The sequence below is a fragment of the Ursus americanus genome, chromosome X (genome assembly GCF_024610735.1).
Source record: "Ursus americanus isolate L20-20 chromosome X, mUrsAme1.1.p, whole genome shotgun sequence".
In the NCBI taxonomy this organism is placed as follows: Eukaryota; Metazoa; Chordata; class Mammalia; order Carnivora; family Ursidae; genus Ursus; species Ursus americanus.
Genome location: NC_142164.1, coordinates 28,442,869 through 28,464,057, shown reverse-complemented (window position 1 = coordinate 28,464,057; position 21,189 = coordinate 28,442,869). Strand labels below are relative to the sequence as shown.

The window sequence follows — 21,189 nt, the reverse complement described above, 5'->3', positions numbered from 1 at the left end:
TTTTGATCTTTCCTAAAGTTGTTTAAACAGCTAGGAGAGCTAACAATTTCTTCCCCTCCCCTCTGGCACAGAGATGGCCGCACTTCAGATAACTACACTTTGACCTCACCACAATGCTCTGTAAAATCTGTGGACTAAGGTCCGGACTTGGTGGAGAATAGCTGTGTAGTGCCTGGATTGTGGTCCGCTCCATCTCTCCCCCCTCCCCTGCAGCATCAGTAAGTTACCCGGAGTAAAACTCTGTCAGCCGGATGGAGTCACTTGCTTCCCTTGCTTCGTTGTTTGGTGTCAAAATGCCTTCTCAGTCTGGAGGATGCTTTACTCCCCCTCTTCTACCTTCTAACAGGTTTGCTATGTTGGTTCATTGCATCCCCATTGTACCTTGAACCATGACAGTCAAATGTGAGTGGGCTGTTGTCCGTTGCTCTGGAGTGTTTGTGATACTTTTGTAGGTTCCATGAAGACGCATGTAAGTGGATAAGGAGGAGGATAGTTTTATTAATTTGAAACGTCACAAAAGCAGTCTGGGTTTCCAACGTGGCAGTGATACAGATTTTAAGCAACATCCAGTTTATACAGGTTCTGGATTAATATTTTAATGTTTCATGCCCAGTTCAATACTTTAAAGCAGAATTAGGAATAAAGCAGTAAATATTACAAAACGCAGTCAAGGTACATATTGGAAATACAAATTCCTTCATTACAGCAAATGTTTTGCAAAAGAGTAAAGCAGCAAATATTAATTTCTCTAAGGGAACATGCACTTTATATAATTCAATGTAATTAAAAAAGAAGCTGCTCAAATTAAGTGTTACAAAATCTATTCTGTTTCAAGTTATTTTGTAAAGTAAGAAAAATACATAGAAATGAGTCAGAGTCTTAACACTTTAAGAAATGTGATAAATGTAGATATACTGTGTAATGGTGCCTTTTAAAAAATTAAATGCTCATACACGTTCACTAAAGCAAAAGGTACAGTGTAAATGGCAAAACATTTCATTGAGTATTACAAGTTGGCATTTGTATAGTAAGTCAATTGGTTATTAGTCCCTTTTTTGAAATCCAATAGAATTTAATATGCTCAGAACTGTAGAAAATAATAGTAATTTTATATAACGCAAAAGGATTCTAGTTTTCCCGATTTGAATTCTGGATGAGACATCATTCACGATGCCGGAAGTTAAACTGAGTGCTTTGCAAACATTTACTGTGAACAATGAGTGCACTTGTTGTGCGTTGGTAATTCTTGATGGCTGGGTGTCTACAAGGTAGATGGGAGCACCAGCATTTGCCTGCTACCTCTAATCCAGCAAGTCGGGAGGTAGCGGAATTAGCCGGAAAATTTTCCAGTATGCGTTCTGTGTTTGCAGAACTGTCTAATTAGGTACCCTCCTGTAGCCCCTGTATTTTTACGTTATACAAGTGTAGGATTATCCCGTCTTCCTGTAAATCAATCAATTCTCAGGTTAACACAAGGTCGCAGTGAAAATGTTCGTTCTGAAGTGAAGGCATGGGTGCCAAAGTGTTAAATTCGTCAGGTGGATCGTTTAAAGCTATGCATAATTAAAAGAACCGTACAAACACCTACCACAATGTGCTAGATGGATGTGAAATCTACAGTAACACCTAAGAATTTGTCAAGTTGGCTACTTTGGAGGTTTTGCAGACTTAAAGCGGCATTGTAACACTTTCATAATCTTGAACACTGTCATGATTGGTCTCAACAGAAAAAGGGACCAATAAGAGTAGTGGCATTAAAATACAGATGATTCTTTTGGGGTGGGTGCAGGATACGTGCGGTTTGCTGGGATTGAAGCACAATATTTGAAGATTAAATAGTCACAAAGATTAGTAACAATTCGTATCACCACCCAAGAACCTAACCTGGCGTTTTTAACTCTGAATTTTAACCGTAAGATCTCCCGTCGCCAATGTCTTTTGTAATACCGCACCATGCAGTAGAACCACTGTCTCCTAAGTTACCGGATGTGAAACTGAGATCAACTCAAAACACGTCACACGTTGCTCTTTGTATTTCAGTGCGTCCTGAACAGTCAGTCCTGTTCCCCACTACTCGAGGGAATATTGCACTTTTCCCTTTGGGAGGTACTGATAACGAAAGCTGAGCTGAATGATCACAACAGCCATTTTTACAATACTCACAGAGAAGAAAGGAGTACAAGATACGGGCAGCGTTTTTCGACATCCAGACACAAGCAAACAAAATCTTAGCCAGAACTCTCTGTATTGGAGCCACTGGGTAGCTCCATCTGGGAAATTTTCCTTAGGGACTGACTTTAGTGGTAGGGAAAGATAGGGCCTATAGATAAGCCAGGTGCTTCACCCAAGGTGCTAGGGGGGCGGTCTGCCCAGGGTCTGAGGACGACACTGCATTTACACGAAGTGAACCTGAACCAGGGCGAGCACCACTGCCGCTGAGTACAGAGGTGGAGCCATAGGGAAACGCAGGTCCAAACGCGACAAGCTTCTTGCCGGGATGGCTCCCCAGCCTTGCTTAGAGAGTGCACGCTGCCCTTTTTGGAAGCGCTGGGTTCAGCCTAGACACCCCTGCTCCGCACTGATAAATCCCTATCTTTCCCTAGCTTAGCAGGCCTTTGTAAAACTGATGCATAAGAATCACACTTTAAATTTTGTACCCTACACACTTCCACTAAAGCAGAAATACAAAAGCCACAATAATCTCAATAGCCAGCAGGCATTCCTCTTTAGGGGCTGTAAGGTGGTGGTTTTTCAAAAGGCGGGTAGTAGGGGGGAGAGTAGCGGGGCGGTGCGCTCGAGGACCACATGTAGCTGGGCGAAGGCGAGGCGGACTGGGGCTCATCAGAAAGTCCAGAGGGCGGGGAGGATGGAAAGACACCAGAATGCTGTGTAATAAAAACAAAACACCAGTTTAGGCAGCCGGGTGGCAATTCCTCCACAGCCCATCGTTGCTTAAAAAATGAATGTGGACCAGGTTTGCTTCTGTTTGGAACAACAGAGGGCTCTTAAGCCCCACAAAGTTAAAGAGGGGCATGAGCCGGTGGGTCCCACCCTCGCAGTCACTCAGGCTGCACAGCTCCCCGCAGGTAGCATGGGGTCCCCCTCCCCAGCCCCTTGAGCCCTGCATCCAGTCACCGCTTCTTGTTGCTCCTACTTCTGTGTTGTCTCTTCAGTCCACCACTCCCTTGTCCACGTTTATAGCCTGAGCCTTCCATACCTCTCCCTCCAGCTATGGCAACAGCATGCCAGCTAGTCTTCGGAGAAGTACTTTGGGCCTTAAGAACTTCTGAGGTTAAGCCAGTAATACCTGGGAAAGTCTTTGCTACCAGAATACATCACAGAGCCCATCTCACAGACCAAAACACAAAATAAAAACTAAGGTCGGAGAGGTTAAGTAGGCTTTCTTGGATCTGGGCTCTTCCAAGTCTGACAATTTCTGTTCCATCTTATCCGCGGCCCACCACCCCCAAGCACGGGATAGGTTGGAGGACAGAGAGGAACACAGGCCTGGAGGCGAGAATACCAGTGGTACGAACTAGGGACAATCTGGCAGGTTCCACAGACACTGGATGCAATTTTACTTCGTGTTGTCTAACTTTGGTAGTCTTTGAGAAGAGAGAGGATACGGATTTTTTTTTCATTTTTATAAACAGTGAACTGACACATTAGGAGTCATTTGCTACTTCTCTTTCCCTGACTCATGTATACCCTTGACCCTAATGATTTTCCTGCTCAAGGAGAGTTGGCCTGCTTTTGTTTTGTTCATTGCTGTGTCCCCCAGAGCTCAGAACAGTAAGTAGTAGGTGCTCAATAAATGTCGAATGGGTGACCCTAACCTCAGGACTATATAAGATGAACTTGGCATTTTTTTTTTAAAAGATTTTATTTACTTAACTTCAGAGAGAGAAAGATGCAGATTCCCCACTGAGCAGAGAGCCCGATGCGGGACTCAATCCCAGGACCCGGAGATCGTGACCTGGGCCGAGGGCAGACGCTTAACCGACTGAGCCAGCCAGGTGCCCCAACGTGGCATGTTTTTTACAAGTAGAATCTATTTTCGAAGAATACAGTCACAGCTTGTGGGCACCGTTGCCTTGCTCCAGCGGTGGAGCGTAGCCGAGGCCGGAAGACCGGAGGGCGCTACCCGGATGGCAGGAGGCCAGAGGCCAGGTTTAGGCTCTCAGGAAGGGTGAGCGTAATAAGCCAAAGAACAGGGCTGGAGAACTGCAATTTCCTGGTTGTCGTAGCTCTAGGAGGAACCGGTATGTTAAAACAAAAACAAAAACAACCAAAAAGGAGCGCCTGGGTGGCTCAGTCGGTTAAGCGTTGACTCTTGATTTCCGCTAAGGTTGTGATCTCGAGGGTTATGGGATCGAGCCCACGGTTGGGCTCTGTGTTCAGCGGGGAGTCTGCTTGTTCCGCTCCCTCTGCTCCCCTCCTCCACTCTCTCTTGAATAAATAAAGAAATAATCTTTAAGATATGGCTTTTAAAAGAAAAAAAAACCCTACTTACACAAAAATTTCTCAACAGTGCAAGTGCTGTTTGGGGGAGGTCATGCCTTTACTTTGGCTCGTCGGAGTCTGAGTCGATCATGTCATTTTTAAAGGCCGGGGGCAATCGAGAGTCAGCCCCGACATGAGATTTCTGGAGCCTGAGACCACTTGGCTCCCCAGTCCTCACCCCTGCACGCCTTAGAAAGGGCTGTGCAGGTTTCTAGGTCTTGCCCGAGACACTGAAATATCTGTCTCCATCATGCTGGGACTAACAAGGGGTGCAGCTGCCATCACTCCCTCCGCCTCCCCTGAGCCATCCATTATTTCACCCTGAGTGAAGGAATGACAGGGTCATAGAACCTGCAGAGCCTTTAAAGACAAATCAACTTGAGTCAGTGGACGTGAGACAAGCCCAATTCCTTCCTAAAATCCCAACCTGTCTCCCTGCTCTGGGAAGACTTCCTGGTTTTCCATTCTGCACTACAGAACTCCCTCCCTCCTCCCCTGCGGCTTTTGTCAATGAAGAGCGCTGTCCTCTCAGCCCAGTGGGGACAGGCGTCTCCCCTGCGGGGACGATGGGACAATGCGGTTCACGCCCTTGCCCTTCTAAATGCTGCTGCAGGAGGGTGAGAACCAGGCGGTTGATTTTAGGTGCTCCCAGCCACGGACGGGAGTGCAAGTTCCCAACAGTGCAGCGAGCGGGTTCTGTGGGCAGCGGTGGCCGCGGGTTACAGTTGCACACTTTGATAGTAAAAAGGGGGGGGGTGACACAATGGCCTTTGGTTCTCGCTTCTTGCTTTAATGTTTGGGAAGTATTCAAGCGGCCGGGGTGGGATGATTCTCACTTCCCTTTGAGGACGCTGGGAGTCTTAAGGATAAAACTGAAGGGCTCCTGGCAGAGCGAGGGAGCTAACTGGCTGCAGTCCACACACCCTTGGGGCCCCGGGTGGGGGGGAGGGCTGGGGAGGGGGGGAGACCAGGCCCCCAGGACCAGCACGTAGTTTCCTAGCAACAGGCGGGCACCTCGGGAAGGATTTGGCTTTGTTGTAGCTGGGGAGCTGGCCTGGTGCATTTTGGTTCCTGCCTCAGAGTCAACTTTACTGGAAGAGCTGAGCTTTGAATCCTCGCACAGCACAAAGCGCGAAAAGCATCTAAATAGCCTACTGCTGGGCCTCGGTCAGTCAGTTTGAGCTCGGAGGCTGGGGTGAGCTGGGGGCAAGGCGCAGGCTGAGGGTGCTCCCAGAGGAGGGCCACCCTAGCCTGCCCCTTCTCTGCCAGATCGAAGGGACTTGGTAGGCGAGGGGCAATACAGCGAGCGACAGCTGAGTGGGGGCAGCCACAGCCTTCGAAGGCTCTCGGCTGCAACGCATGCCATGCACCGCCTGAAGCAGTCCTTTCATTCAACAGGCCCAGTTTCTAGTGGGTCATTTTTGGTGGCTAAGAGGAAGCCTCACGTGCCCTCATGTGCTTTAATAAACAGCATAAACAGAGGCGTTTTGTATTTTGCATAGGCTGAGACTTTTGCTTTAAGCTAAACGTGGCAATTCACCAGGTGGACAGGAAAGGAACCAGCCCCTGGTTAGAGTGAAGCAGAAGGACCGGCCTGGTAGGCCAGACTGGGAAGTATGGCTGGAACCCTTAAGGTTTTACACAAAGCTCCCCTTGGGTTGAATTTCCCAGTGGAAGTAGAAACTGATGCTTTATACGAAGCAGAATTTGGACGACTTGGCTGAAACCAAAGTACAGGCAGGAGGGAAATGAACGTGGGGGCAAAAGAAGTGAGTGGGGAGGTTAGCGAGGAGGCAAAGGTAGTCTCAGTTTCTATCCTTCCTGCCTGGGGGGATGGGGAGCTCATGAAGGGAAGACACCCTGGAGTCCAATGTTTGCAAGAGTCGCATTTCTCCCAGCTCAGCACTCAAAGCATCCTCAGGGCCATCTGACCAGAGCAAAGTCCTCGCTCATGTCTGAACACAAGGAATGTTTCCCAAGCTTCCTAACTGGACAGCTACCCAATGAGGGCACGACTTGGAGGGGTTAAAACAAAACCCTATCCCTCTCTTTCCTCTCCCTTCTCTCCGCCTCTGGGTAAAAAGGAGCAGTAGTTTTCAAACGCAAAGTCACATATATAGTCCTATTTGGAAATGACCCGAATGGGGAAGTCATCTGGAAGAAAGTCGAGAAAGGTCATCTATGATGTGGGCCCTTTTCCAATCTGAGAAGATCATAAGGGAGCTCTGGCTTTTTTTTGGGGGGGGGGTCTGTGCTTCTGGAAGTTTTATCATCAGAGCTGGTATGCGTTTTGCTGATTGCTTTCTATTTATCTGGGAATGCAAGCAAGGTGTTCCCCCATCCTCTTGGCTTTCCTGGGTAAAGACTGGTACTTCCTCCTATGAAACTATAAGGGAATGAAAGTTGGTGAACAAAAGAAAGCTCAATTCAAACACACAACTTAAGTTCTAGAAAGAAACAAATCACTTAAAAACACATCACTTGGGGTGCCTGAGTGGCTCAGTTGGTTGAGTGTCTGACTCTTCGTTTTGGCTCAGGTCATGATCTCGGGATTGAGGGACTGAGCCCCACGTCAGACTCTGCTCTCAGTGTGGAGTCTGCTGGAGATGATCTCTGTCCCTCCCCTTCTGCTCCTCCCCTGCTCATGTGCTCTCTCTCGCTAAAATAAATAGTCTTTTTAAAAAATTAAAAAACTCACATCACTCAAAACCCACACCACACAACTCTAAAGTCTCCAGAAAGGCAACACAAAGACAGCTCAAACCTAGAAAAAGAACCGGGAGAAGTATGAGAAGTGTCCCAGCAGCTGCTGGAGTGGGGAGCAATTTAATAATTAATCAGAGAGAGTTTACTCTCCAGAGACCCCTTCTGAGTCATGATTAGGAAGCCCATAATTTGAATCAGTAAGAAATATAAATATCCTAAAATTAACTGGGGGAGAAGATCTATGCTGTGCTCAGATTTAAAGCTTCTCCAAAGAATTCTTCAAGCCAATTCTAGAGTCAGACAGACTCCAATGACAAGGGACCGGCAATGACAAGACTATTTCCCTCAAAGGATTAAACTGGATGATATATGTGAACACTTAGCACCGTGCTTGGTGCCGAATAAGAGCTCAATGAATGGGAGCTGTTATTAAAAAGTAGAGGCGTCCACAAATCCCTGACGTCCGTGCTGTAAACCCGCAGTGTAGGGTTGGGTTAGGGACCCTGTCTCTGGGTTTCCACAGCACTCTGGGTAATAGTCTATTTACTTTTTTGTCTCCACTGCTGTCCCCTGACCACCACCCCCACTCAAGTCCCTGATTTCTTTTTTAAGATTTTATTTATTTACTTTTGTGAGAGAGCACGAGCAGGATGAGGGGCAGAGGGAGAAGCAGGCTCCCCACTGAGCAGGGAGCCCGAGGCGGAGCTTGATCCCAGGACCCTGAGATCATGACCGGAGCCGAAGGCAGAGGCTTAACAAACTGAGCCACCCGCGCGCCCTGCAAGTCCCTGATCTCTTAATGCAGTCAATCTTTACATGCACGGCTACTAGCACAGTGCCTGGCACATGGGAACACAGAGTAAACCCTGGCTGAGCTGAAGCCAACAGCCCGAGTGACCACTGGCATTGTCAATCTTGTTTTCATCCCTGGGGTAGTGTCTGAATGCAGAACGATGGGCAGAGGAATGTCTCCGTACCCTACAGAGAGGCTTCCTATCTTAGAGTGTATGGGGACCATCACCAGGGAGATGATTGTTCCCACTTCAGGGGTTCATTATAAAGTGAAAATTCCTAAAATCAATACAATCAACATAATTTGCTTCAATAAAAAATAAACGGAGGCAGCCTCTCGGGCTGGACCTATGTGTCTGTGACTCCTCTATCCCAGGATGACTTTTTTTTTTAAAGTAAGCTCTATGCCCAACGTGGGGCTTGAACTCAGACCCCGAGATCAAGAGTTGCATGCTCCACCGACTGAGCCAGCCGGACACCCCCCAGGATGACTTTTTTATGACTTTTTATTCCTGTGTTACTTTCAACATCCCTGCATTCTCTTTCTTTCTCTTTTTAAAAAGATTTTGTTTATTTATTTGAGGGAGAGAGAGAGAGCACGTGCGCGAGAGAGCATGAGTGGGGTACAGAGGGAGAGGGAGAAGCAGCCTCCCTGCTGAGCGGGGGGGCCCAACCCCAGGACCCCAGGATCCTGACCTGAGCCAAAGGCAGACGCTTTGCCGACTGAGCCCCCCCCGGGCACCCCCATCCCTGCAGTTTCTTAAAGGACTCCTTTTGCCTCTGTCACTGCTGAAATTATGCCCTTTTTGAACAAATCTGTGTCTCCCCGTCTGTAGGAGCTATTTAGGTACCGAGTTCCCTCTGTGGTCTACCTGTAAACACTGTAGGCTTTAGAACAAGTTCCAGCATTGTTTTTTCCCAAGCTTTGACGGACACCTCCTTGTTCTGGTTCTGCATTTTATGAGAGTGAACAAGTCCGTGATCACACACTATACATTACTGTTGCAATGTACAGGCCTAGACCTCCACGCACCGCATCTAAACCGAACAAAAGTACACGGTCTTCAACAAAATGAGGCTTTCCACATTCAATTATTTTGTTAATCTAAAGCTGAAATTAGGTTGCCCAAGGGCTTTGTGTTTGTAAACTGGCTGGCTAATTGGAAGCACCCCCAAACAGTCGTGTCTTTATGTCCCCTTGGAGCATCCAGGGGCCCTTAGGAGAAGCAAATTCATTATGGGCTCCTCTCTTTTCAAAGGTATTTCCTTTGGTCCTCAAATTTTCAATTAACCAGATTTCCGTGTAATCCCACTCTTCTATGGTCAAGGGTTGACGACCACTGTAAATGTTGAAAAGACCATTTTGCTTGTTTCCCTGAAGTGCCTAGCCCAGTGCTCTGCACACAATGAAGCCCTTTTAATTAAGCGCCTTTCTTGGCTCTATTTTTCTGTGCTCCATCTCAGCTCAAAAGGAAAAGGGGAGAGTGCAAATTTGGTAACTCTATTTCAGACCCATGTGATAACAAGGCAAAAAAGAGGAGGGGGGTGTTATTAAAAGAAACCCCTTTCTCTGTATAGTCCTAGTTAAAGAAGTCTGGAGAAAAACAAGGGACTTGTTCCTCATTACAGATTTCATTCAATCCCTTGTGTGGCCAGAGCCTCTTGTGCTAAAGAGCAGGACTAGGCCTCTCTCGTGGCAGAAGAATGGGCAAAGCCACAGTTGGACAGGCGTCTGTGCTGACGTACTAATGAGCACGTCCTCTCCTGGGTGCCGGTCAAGGCGGTTTGGGACACCTGGATCCTTGCTCCTTCTCTCCCGTCTCTTCCATCTCTCTGCTTCCTGTGTCTTTCCCACCCTCCCCATCTCCCCCATCTTGCCTTGCTGTAGTCTCTAGGCTAGTCAGTGGTACCCGCAGGCTGCCGAAGGCCATCAGGCTGAGGGCCTGGCCGCCTTGTACATCGTAGGTAGTTGCGGAATTAGGGAGAGAACAAGGCAGCACGAACGGCAGCAAGAGTCACGAGAGTTCTTTTTCTCTAAAACATACCTGAAAGTCGTACGCAGAATATGGTGGCAGGTGGGGAGGGCTGTGGTAGTAGGTATTGTACGAGGCCACTTGAGGGCGAGCATAGTAAGACACCGTCGGATGGGCATTTTCGACAGAGCAGTTCAGTGCTGGCAGAGTTGGGTTCTGTAGAAGAACACAAATGAGAAACAACATAAGCGTTCATCACCAGGAGAATGTTCGATAAGCCGGCGCCCCCATACTGTGGAATACCGTGCAGTTGTCGGGCCACGGTGATGTGGACCTATGCTCAGTGCCAGAGAAAGTTGTCCAGCGGACATCGGTACGTACGAATAAGAACAGAAAGCCACCGGCAAAACTAAGGAGACAATAAAGAGATCGGTGGTTGCCAAGGGTTGTGGTTGGGGGGAGGGAGGAACAGGCAGGGCCTAGAGGGTTTTTCGCGCAGTGAAGCTACTCTGTGTGATAGTATAATGATGGATACGTGTCATTAGACATTTGTCCAAACCCGCAGAATTACAGCACCAAGAGTGAGCCCTAAGGTAAACTATGGACTTTGGGTGATAATGACTTGTCCATGTAGGTTCACCCTCGATAGTAAATGTACCACTCTGCTGGGAGTGTAGTTAATCGGGGAGACTGTGTGTGCGGTGGGAGCAGGGAGGACATGGGAAATCTCTATATCTTCCTCTTAATTGTGTTGTGAACCTAAAACTCCTCTAAAAAAAAAAAGTCTTAATAAAACCCACGGTGTTATATAGCATGGTTCCTGGCTTACGTAAAAACAAAGACTCGAACAACTATATATGTATGTACGTTTGTAAAGGAAAAGAAGTTAACCTGGAAAGACTCACAACAGAAGACTGTCAACTGTGGTTATCTCTGGGGAGACGAGCAGCATCAGGAGGTAAATGGGGACCCTTCACTTTCTTCTTCTTCTTCTTCTTTTTTTTTTTTACTTTTTCTTTAAGCAGGCTCCACAATGGGCGTGGAGCCCAACGCGGGGCTTGAACTCATGACCCTGAGATACAGACCTGAGCTGAGATCAAGAGTTCAACCCTTGGGGCGCCTGGGTAGCGCAGTCGTTAAGCGTCTGCCTTCGGCTCAGGGCGTGATCCCGGCGTTCTGGGATCGAGTCCCACATCGGGCTCCTCGGCTGGGAGCCTGCTTCTTCCTCTCCCTCTCCCCTGCTGTGTTCCCTCTCTCGCTGGCTGTCTCTCTATCACATAAATAAATAAAATCTTTAAAAAAAAAGAGTTCTACCCTTAACTGACTGAGCCACACAGATGCCCTTCTATTTTTTTAATATAATAGGTATTACTTGTGTCATTGTCCCCCAGTTTATTATTTTGAAAAATGCAAACCTACAGAAAAGTTGAAATCACTTATTTATGTGGTTTAAAAAAAAAAAAGGCAAAGAAAAGAATAAGACCCCGAATACGAAATGTCATAGAGACGAGGCTGCACAGGACTGCTCTTGCCGTGACAGAAACGCGATGAATCACAAAGGGCTTATAAAAGTCATAGGGGTTCTTGCAGATTCCAGCCTTGTTAAGGCGCTCTCGTGCGGACACGAAGGGCGTTTATTTCTCACCGGCCCTGCAGGCCAGGGGCAAAACCCCACTGTGCCCAGAAACCATGAAAGGCCAGGCAGAGTGTACCCTCTTTATAACACGGCTCAGATGTGCGTAGCCCTCCAAGGACCGAAGCTAATCTTGTCCGGGATTCGGAGGCCTGCTCTCAACAGGGCCGAAGCGCTGCTGAAGGGAGGCGCCACTGTTCATTAGCTCCCAGACAGCGCTGTCCCAAGTAGGACCTTATGAGTGCCACATGGGTCAAGGTGCAGGGTAAATGTTTTTCCTGTTTTCCGTGTCATTGACACTGCTGCCATTTGTGTGGATAACCAAGAACTGTCCGCAAAATCAATGGGTCTTGATTCTTGGTTCGTATCTACTCCACATTGACGGAGAACAGAAGCTTCCTCTCGAGTGGTGAACACGTGTGGGCGGGCTCTGGCAGTGGCTACAGGCAGCCACGGTGGGGGTGTTGGCAGAGGAATCTTCCTTACAGCAAAGTTTCAACACAGTTCTGCCGCTGTCTTCCTTGGAGTGGGTTACTGTTTACATCTCTGGGAGGTTTGAAGAGCTACAAACCTCAGGCCTTACAATGCAGCTCCCAGACAAGCAGAGAAATGTTTGTCAACTCCTCCCACGCATGGGAGAGGGCTGAGATTCTCGACCATTCCAAGGGCTGGCTCCCTTTAGAGAGAAAGAGTGCTCAGAAATGCCCTTACCTCTCCACCAGAATGCTAAGAAGACATTTCATCCCCGAGGAAGTCCCAGAAAGCACGTTCCCTTGGCCTTCCGTCAATTAAAAGCACGGCCTCCAGCTCTCGCAAAATAAAACCAGTTCTTCTATGCAAATAAACGAAGCCTCGCCAGGGAGAAACAATCGTGCAATGTAAACTCTATCTATAAAAACTTTTGTGTGTTCAGCGGGGCCGGGGGGGGGGCTGGGATCATCTTTGAAAGGAAGTTGACTATGACAGAGAAAGCAACACAAGAGGAAGATGGAATGAGCACAGGAGAGGCACAGAAGAGAGGAGTGTCAAGGGTAGAGGTGTAGACAGAAAGGACAGGGCAAGAGAGGCCGGGGAGGGGGGGAGCACAGGGAGGTAAACGGTTGGGCAGGGAAGGAGCCAAAGAGATGGCCCCAAGTAAATGCCTGCTGAGGCCTCACATGGCTAACTCTGATCGTACAACCCATGTGGGCTCTGTGTCTCTTTGTATGCACATACAGCGATATGTGTATTTCTGTTGACACTCTGCGGCTCTGGGGGCGCCTGGGTGGCTCAGTCCGTGAAGCGTCTGCTTTCGGCTCAGGTCATGATCCTGGGGTCCCCAAGATCAAGCCCCATATCAGGCTTTCCACTCGGCGGGGTGTCTCCTTCTCCCTCTGCCCCTCCCCCCTCTCGTGCTCTCTCTCTTTCACTTGCTCTCTCTCAAATAAATAAATAAAATATTTTTTAAAAAACCCAAACTCTGGGGCTCTGAAGTTATGATACCCCCCCCCATTACCAATTAGTCGCATTCTGAGCTCCAGGGAAACAACAGGGGACGAGGCGGCCCAGGAAATGGTGAACGCAGTCTTGCCTGGCCGAGACCGAGTCTATTCTGAGGCGATGACTGTGGACTTTGGAAAGAGTGCCACTTTTATACCTCCCCACTTTCCTCCAAACAGAGACACCGATGAGGAGAAAACGGCAAGATACAGTCACCTTCTAAAGACCCATCTCAACTTCTTCTATCTTGGGTCAGCAGACACTTCATCAAACATTTCTCAAACATCCTTTGCCCCAAGCCTCCTCTGGTCAGAGAATGAGGACATCCTCGTTCCTCTCAGGAGGCCACATTCTGGAAGTGGCGGCTCTTAGCTGATCCTGTCGACAGCTGCCAGCTCCTAGCCCTTGGCTCCTGTCCTCACTCCCTAGGAATGGCTTTCACCAGCCAGCCCCCCGTGGGCCTCCCTGCAGACCCCAGGGCATTCTGCTCCGAGGGGAGGCACACCACAGGTCACCAACTTAGTTTCGACCCAGGCCAAGGATTGTATTTAGGCTCACCTGGTTGATGTTCCAGGATGGCCTACACCATATCTCATTTTAGTAAAACCATCAAAGTAAGGGCTCCCTCTTGGTCCCCCACCTTCCATTCCCACTCGCTCTGCCACCTCACGAATCGGATGCCTTGCCCCTGATCTTTGCTCTCGTCTTTCGTCTTCCCCACTGGTCCTTGACCGAATTCCCAGGCCCAGTGTTTGTATTTCCCTGGCCCTCCTCCTCCTTTCCTCCTAAGGAAGCTCTGGACAGCTGGGAACAACTCGCTTTTAACTGTTCTAAATTAAAGCAGCTAAACAAAGGAGGTAATGTGTGTTAAAACACTTGTAGAACCGGAAAGGGCTATCCAAACGTTGGTCCGGGCAGCTGGGGTGCCATAGAAAGAGCGAAGGCTCTGGCGTCAGACAAAGCTGGGCTCCAGTCCCAGCTCTGCTGTTTAGTTCTGGGCAAGTCACTTGACCTCTGCTGGCCTGTTTCCTCACCTGTTAAATGGTGGCAGTGATATTTACCTCATCAGGTAGTAACAGTGGGGAGTGAAGAAAGTAATTGTGCAAAAGCCCTTTGTATAAAGGACCATCACTGCCGCCTCTCAGGACAGACCCTCAACAAACCCCCTTCCCCCCTAAAGATCAAAGGCCGCAGTGAAGTGAAGATTCCAGAAATAAACCTGTACATCGATGGTCAGCTGACGCCTTGAAGGAACCCCATGGAGCTCACGGAGCGGCCATCCACTGCATTTGGGCCTCAGGGTAGTTCGGCCGCCCAGGTCTGAAAGCACTAGTAACACTCCAGAGAACCCTTAACACCCATCCTGCTGTCTCAGCTCCTCAACTCGCCAACCCCAGAGCTTCTCTTGCAGCCGGAGGGGCTCACATTCTACACAGCGTCGCCTGCCCCCTGGGGAAAGTCTCCAAGAACACAGGGCATTCTTTGTTCAACCCAGAAACAGCTTTTCTGAAGCTCTCTCACCCCAAACCTCCCTCAGGACCTCCTCCCTCCGGGGGTCCCGCCTATGCTGATGTGCCCCCCACTCCTTAGTGCTCCGGCTTGCCCTGTTGCGGGGAGGGGCGCAGGAGTGAGAAATGTGTGCACGAGGGGCGCCTGGGTGGCTCAGTCGGTTGAACGCCCAACTCTGGGTTTCGGCTCAGGTTGTGATCTCAGGGTTGTGAGATCAAGCCCCGTGTCGGGCTCTGCGCTGGGTGTGGAGCCTGCCTGAGATTTTCTCTCTCCCTCTCCCTCCTCCCTCCACCCCCACTTTTGCGCACTCTCTAAAAAGAAAAAAAAGAAAGTAAAAAAAGAGAAAGAAATGCTTGTATGAGAGAGGAAGAGAAAAAAGAGAGAGGCAGACAGACTGGACGTGAGAAGGGAAGGAATTCTCTCGACCTGGAGTCACCAGCAGGAACGCTCAGTAACTTCCTGTCAGCCAGGCCCTGCTCTGGAGTGTGTTCTTTTCCCTTGTCTTACCCCCCCTTTCACTTTCCATTGCTTAGCCTTTTGACACTCCAAGTTCAAATTACAAACTGCCTTTCAGGTTCCTGTTCCTCAGGGAGCCCAAAACGGGACAGAAACAGCCCGGGGCTTAGCGGCTACCTGCCTCGTTTCTGGGGTCAAAGGAAAACCCCTTTTAGGCACAAAATAATTCCCTAAACACATGTGGGACACCTCTAAAGCACCTCTCAATCCTGGCTGTGGAGCAGGACCACCTGGGGAACTTTTAAGAATATGGATGCCCGGGCTTCACTTTACACCGATTAAATTAGAATCTCTGGAGGAGGGGTCCAGGCATCGGGGCTCTTTTAAGCACCTCAGGTGATTCTCTTTTAATAGGAAGCCAGGTGGACAACCGTGTCTCCTCACCCCCGCCCCCAGAATGTGCCTCAAGAACACAGGCAACCCACGTTAACAAGCAAGTTTTGCACACTAACGGCATTGCCCGGCTCCTTCACCTTGAGATGTGTGACGGCGGCCACCTTCTTAAAGCGATCGCTTCTGACTCCACCCTTCCAACAAGGGTGCCCCTTGCCTCCGACCTCCTAGCCTCCACCCTGGCCCCTGACAGGGGCCTCTGGAACGGGAAGGTGCTTCCTTCCTTACCATGTCCTTAAAGCCTCCAAGGACAGCGGCAGTGATGATGCCCAGGAACAGGCCGACGATGTTGAGGATGGTGGCAGACCAGAGCAGGTGATAGAGATGAATGATGTCCTGGCAGCTGCTGACGTCGATGTATTCGTAGTACCCACCGGTGATCTCCACGCGGCTGGACAGGGAGAAGCACACATCAGTCAGTCCCCACGGAGCAGGCTGTCCCCGAGGGCTTCGGCTACCATGCAGCTCAGCGAAAAGACAGGTGAGCGGGGGAGCTATGCTGAGGGACAGCATAGCCACAAGGGCACCGGGGGAGCGAGGCACTAGGATAAAGTGTGGTTTGCTGTTCATCCAAAAAACAAATTAAAAAGACCACCTCCTGCCTACCAGAGAGACACTTGTCACCATCACTAACAGAATATGTACGCCTATCTATCTATCATCATAGATGCTGATTGAATCTACGATTTTGAGAAACAATACAATTATAACAGCAAAAAGTGCTATGGTGCTTAGTATTAGTGTATATCGACGCTCCCTGCCAGGCACAGCGCAAAGCATTTTACACACGTGACGTCGTTGAATCTGTGCTGTTGAATATGGTAGCTACTAGTCATGCTTAAATTTAAATTAATTATTATGAAGTAAAACAGGGGCGCCTGGGTGGCTCAGTTGTTAAAGCATCTGCCTTTGGCTCAGGTCATGATCCTGGGGTCCTGGGATCGAGTCCCACGTCAGCCTTCCTGCTCAGCCAGGAGCCTGCTTCTCCCTCTCCCTCTGCTGCTCCCCCTGCTTGTGCTCTCTCTCTCTCTCTCAAATAAATAAAATCTTTTAAAAAAATTAAATAAAATAAAGTAAAACAAAAAATTCAGTTCTTCGGGCTCACCAACCACATTTCAAGTGCTCAATAGCCACACTTCTAAGAGCCACGCTCGTGGCTGGCTACTGCCCTGGCCGGAGCACACTGCATTCCCATCACTGCAGGAAGTTCTAGTAGACGGCACTGCAAGTCCTTACGCTACTCTATGAGGTAGGTACTACCACCATTCCCATTTTCCAGATGAAGAAACTGAAGCGCAGAGAGGTTAGGAACTTGGCCAAGTCGTGAGTGGTAAAGCTGCGATCTGACTTCAGGCTTCAAAGATTTCACCGTTTCCTCTTTCAAAGCAAAACAGCGACAAACACAAAAACAAGGTCCCAGAAAAGAACTGAAGCCAAGCTGCTGCCCAAAACCTCACCTCCTCGGAGAGGCCTTCCCTGGCCACTCAGTCCAAAGGCACCCCCACCCCTCCCCACCCGGTCACTGTCTCCCACGTTACTTGCCATGGACGGAATTGTGTCCCCCTCCAACATTCGTAAATTGAAGCCCTAACTCCCGATGGGATTGCATTCCAACACAAACAGGGCTTTTAGGAAGTAATTGAGGTTAAATGAGGTCAGAAGGGGGGAGCCTTAATCCTATAGGATTGATGGCTTTATAAAAAGACGAGAGAGAGAGAGAGAGAGAGAGAGAGAGAGAGAGAGAGAGAGAGAGAGAGAGATCTCCATCTGCACGTACCGAGGAAAGGCCAGGTGAGGACACAGGGAGAAGGTGGGTGTCTGCAAGCCAGGAAGAGAGCTTTCCCCTGATCCCCGCCATGCTGGCACCTGATCTCAGACTTCCAGCCTCCGGAACTCTGGGCGATGAGTGTCTCTTGTTGAGGCCACCCAGTCTAGGGTATTTTAGCATGGCGGCCCGAGCTGCCTGGTGCATTACCCTCCTTGAACGGCTCTCTCGCACTCACGCGTGACTGTCTGTCTCGCCCACCCGAATGTAAGCTCTACGGCAGGGACTCGGTTCGTTTTGTTCATGCTGTCCCTGACACCTAGCTGGTGCTACATACACACTTGTTGAGCTGACTCAGTGAAAGTTCCTGTCTTCTAGGGTGTTGCGAACTAGTTTACAACTTGGCCACTGGATCGCTAATCAATCTCCAACACTGTGGTTCTTAAAATGAAAGTCACCACCAAACGCCCTGGTGTCGGGATGGTTATTACACGGGACTCCCCTCTTATAAGAACCCTGGAAGTGAAAAAGGGAAAAAAAATTAAAGGTTAACCTCCAAAGCGAATCAGGGAGGGCTTGTTCACACAAGAAAAGACTTTCAAACTTCACAGATGATTTTATTTTATCTTAGGATTCTTTAAAATCCGTGTTTTCAGTGTTGTTGTTTTTTTTTTTCCTGAGGAATTGCCATCAGTGTGGTTACGGGACAGACTGCATCAGAACCATCTGTGTTTGTGTGTCTGTGTGCCTGCCCGTGTGTGTCACTGCGTTATTTGTGTGTGGGTGCGTATTTCTTTGAGAAAGAGATGCTTAAACATGCAGATTCCCAGGCCCAGCCCCAGGCCCACAGAATCTGGCAGAATCTCTTAGGGTGAGGCTCAGGGATCTGTGTTAACGAGCTCACTGATGTTTGAAACCTACTGTTTTATTTGTTTATTTTTTATTTTTAAAGGAAACTCTGCCCCCAATGTGGGGCTCAAACTCTTGACCCTGAGATCAAGAGTCGCACACTCCACCCGACAGAGCCCGCCAGGTGCCCTGGAAGCCAGTGTTTTAAAGAGAATACTTTCACAGTGAAATTTTAAAGGTGTCTTCATTCATCAGAATTTGAACTGGATTTCAGCATGTTCGGGCCATAGCTGGAGACCACCCATAAGCAGGAAGGGATACACAGAAAGCTTATTGCCTAAAGCTTAAAGACCAGTGGCTCTCTGCATACATCCGTGAACACGGAACTCCGAAGTAATTATTACTCATGGCAGGTAGAATATTTTCTGTTTGATAATATCAAATAAGAATATGTATATCTAGGGGCGCCTGGGTGGCACAGCGGTTAAGCGTCTGCTTTCGGCTCAGGGCGTGATCCTGGCGTTATGGGATCGAGCCCCACATCAGGCTCCTCCGCTGTGAGCCTGCTTCTTCCTCTCCCACTCCCCTGCTTGTGTTCCCTCTCTCGCTGGCTGTCTCTATCTCTGTCGAATAAATAAATAAAATCTTTAAAAAAAAAAAGAATATGTATATCTAGTTATCATCATAGATGTTGATCAAATCTATGATTTGGAAAAATAATATAATTATAATAGCAAAAAGTGCTATCGTACTATTACCTGGTACTATTCTAGGCAGTTAGCAAACACTAACTCACTTAATCTCTATAGTAACCCTATATAGTAGCGGCTATTTTTATCCCTGTTACATACAGATGAGAAAATCAAGGCAGAGACAGAAATTAATTAAGTAGCCAAGGTGAGATTTGAACTCAGACACTCTGGCCTTGAGTTTATACTTAACCATGACATTTTGCTGCCTCTCGAAATCAAAACTGAGCACCACGGGCATAAATCACTGTCAAATTGTTACTCTACCATTATTAATTATAACCAAACAAATCTAATCTCTATTTCCTGCTACATGTTTTCATATTACTTGCACATATCTTTTATTTTCTCACCAAACCTAGTAGAAAACCGTGAGCCATAACATTGGCTCCATAGCACCTAGGATATTAGACACTGGATGGAGAAATTATCCAGTAAAGAAGGATCGAGAGAGAAGACATTATCTCATCATCCTTTCAAAAAATTCTTGCTTCTGATATAAAATATGAACAGACCCCCTGTTTATTGGGATTTTAAGGCATTGCTCTCGAGAGTATCATTTATTAATAAAGAGATTGATGCAGTGAAAAGAAAGATAGCTTACTGCCACGAAGGGGTCCAGACAGGACTGCCGAAAGGCAGGCCCGTGGGTAAGGGTGAGTGTGGGGTTGTTGGGACACAGGAGAGGCTGGAGAGTCACCTTCTGACTTCCCCCAAATTATCTTTGTTTACGTCCCAACACGCAGAGGGCGGGCGGGAGCACCCTCAGACGGGCGGTACAGCACAGAAGACTGTCTGGCCCTGCGCAACTTCCTTAACTTCTCCAAGCCCGGGGGCTTTAATGAGAGAATGCCCGCGAGAGCTCCAGTCCAGCACACGATAAGAGCCAGCCTCTGGCAACGCGAACCTTAGAATCTTCTTCTTAAAGTCACTGACCCTTGAAAGGTGCAGACCACACCACCGTGATAGGTTACTGGTTTGTTTAAAAATATTCAATAATCTTATGTATTATGTCTGTTCTAGTTTGAGCGGGTTCAGCAGCCACCAAAGTATTTTTGACTTACGCATGAAGCAAAAGAACATTCATACTTAGATCTAGTTCAGGGTTTAGCAAATGAATGCGGTTTGTTTCTGTGTGAGATTCATGATTCCACTTGGTTGGGTCTCCAGGACCGCAAGCCCTCCTACCAGACCCTACCACTGCCCGATTAAGCGTCCTCAAAAGTTTTTAAAACTAAATCATTCATTTAATCAAAATCCTCCCATGGCTCCCCATTCATCACCTTCCAGGCAAAGGGTCCAAATTCCTCAGCCTGCCATAATCCGACTTCAAAATGGAGTCCACACTCCAGCTAGCCTGGAGCCCCCAGGAGCCCCAGCCTGGCCGTGCTGGCTACTTATTCCAAACCTAAGCTCAGATTTCTCTCCCTGCATAGAAGGGACTGCCTTTTGTTCTCTGCCTGTCCTAACCTTTCCCACTGCTCGAAGCTTCCATACCATCTCTCTAGTGTCTTCTTCAAGGACTCCAGTGCCCCATTCATTGGCTTCTCCCCCATCACTCCGGACTCCCACAGCCTCAGTCTATTCCTCTTAGCTTGGCACTTTGCAAATGTCAATGATTCAGTTAGCCATTTAATCCGATGTTTATTGAGAGCCCACTCAGGGCTGAGGACTGTGCTGGGCGCTGAGGCTACAGCCAAGGTGGACGTAACGTCTCCTTCTAAATTGGAACCTCTTACACTTCTGCTGTGTCTCCCTCACTGCCCAGCACAGTGGTAGAAACATTGTAAGTCATCAATAAATAACCGGTGAATGAGTAACTGAGTTCAAAGACTGAGTGTGGCATTGATCATGAACTTGATTACCCAATACGGGCTTTCACCCTCTTGCTCTCACCTTGCTGGGTGTGCCCAGAGAAACAGATAACCTCTCTGTGTTTCACTTGCCGTTTAACAAGGGAGGAGGCAACAGAACTTGGATAACGCAGCAGGGCATCCTTCTGCTCTTCCACGGGGGCCTGGAACCATGGGAATCTGTGTGTGGGTCTCAGCTGCCCTCCCCACAAACCCCCCTGGTAGACTGAACTCCGTAAGGGTAAAATTATGCTTTCTCCCTACCTATTCTTCTCGAACAGTCCCTGGCACGTACTTCAGGAGCTCCATAAAAGTTTGTTGAAGGGAGGAACGAATGAAAGTAAGCTATGTGCTTTCGTTCTATTACCAGCTGAAGCGGTTCACCAGCCACCCCATAGCCTCCCATTTCCTTCAGGTGACACCCTGGAAACCAGCGATACTGACTTGACCTCTCCGAAGCCTGGTGAAG

At 48.5% G+C, this 21,189-nt stretch overlaps 1 protein-coding gene across 2 annotated transcripts in view; it reads right to left on the bottom strand.

Moving 5' to 3' along the window:
* Positions 1 to 474: 474 nt before the first annotated feature.
* Positions 475 to 21,189, bottom strand: part of TMEM255A (transmembrane protein 255A) — a 49,838-nt gene continuing 29,123 nt past the window's right edge. For both annotated transcript variants that reach the window (XM_087860231.1, XM_087860230.1), the window contains 3 exons: positions 15,733 to 15,895; positions 10,047 to 10,190; positions 475 to 2,885 (listed from right to left, as the gene is read on the bottom strand). In XM_087860231.1, the coding sequence (XP_087716357.1) occupies positions 2,727 to 2,885; positions 10,047 to 10,190; positions 15,733 to 15,895 (466 nt within the window). In that variant the 3' untranslated portion in view covers positions 475 to 2,726. The remainder of the gene's footprint in view (positions 2,886 to 10,046; positions 10,191 to 15,732; positions 15,896 to 21,189) is intronic.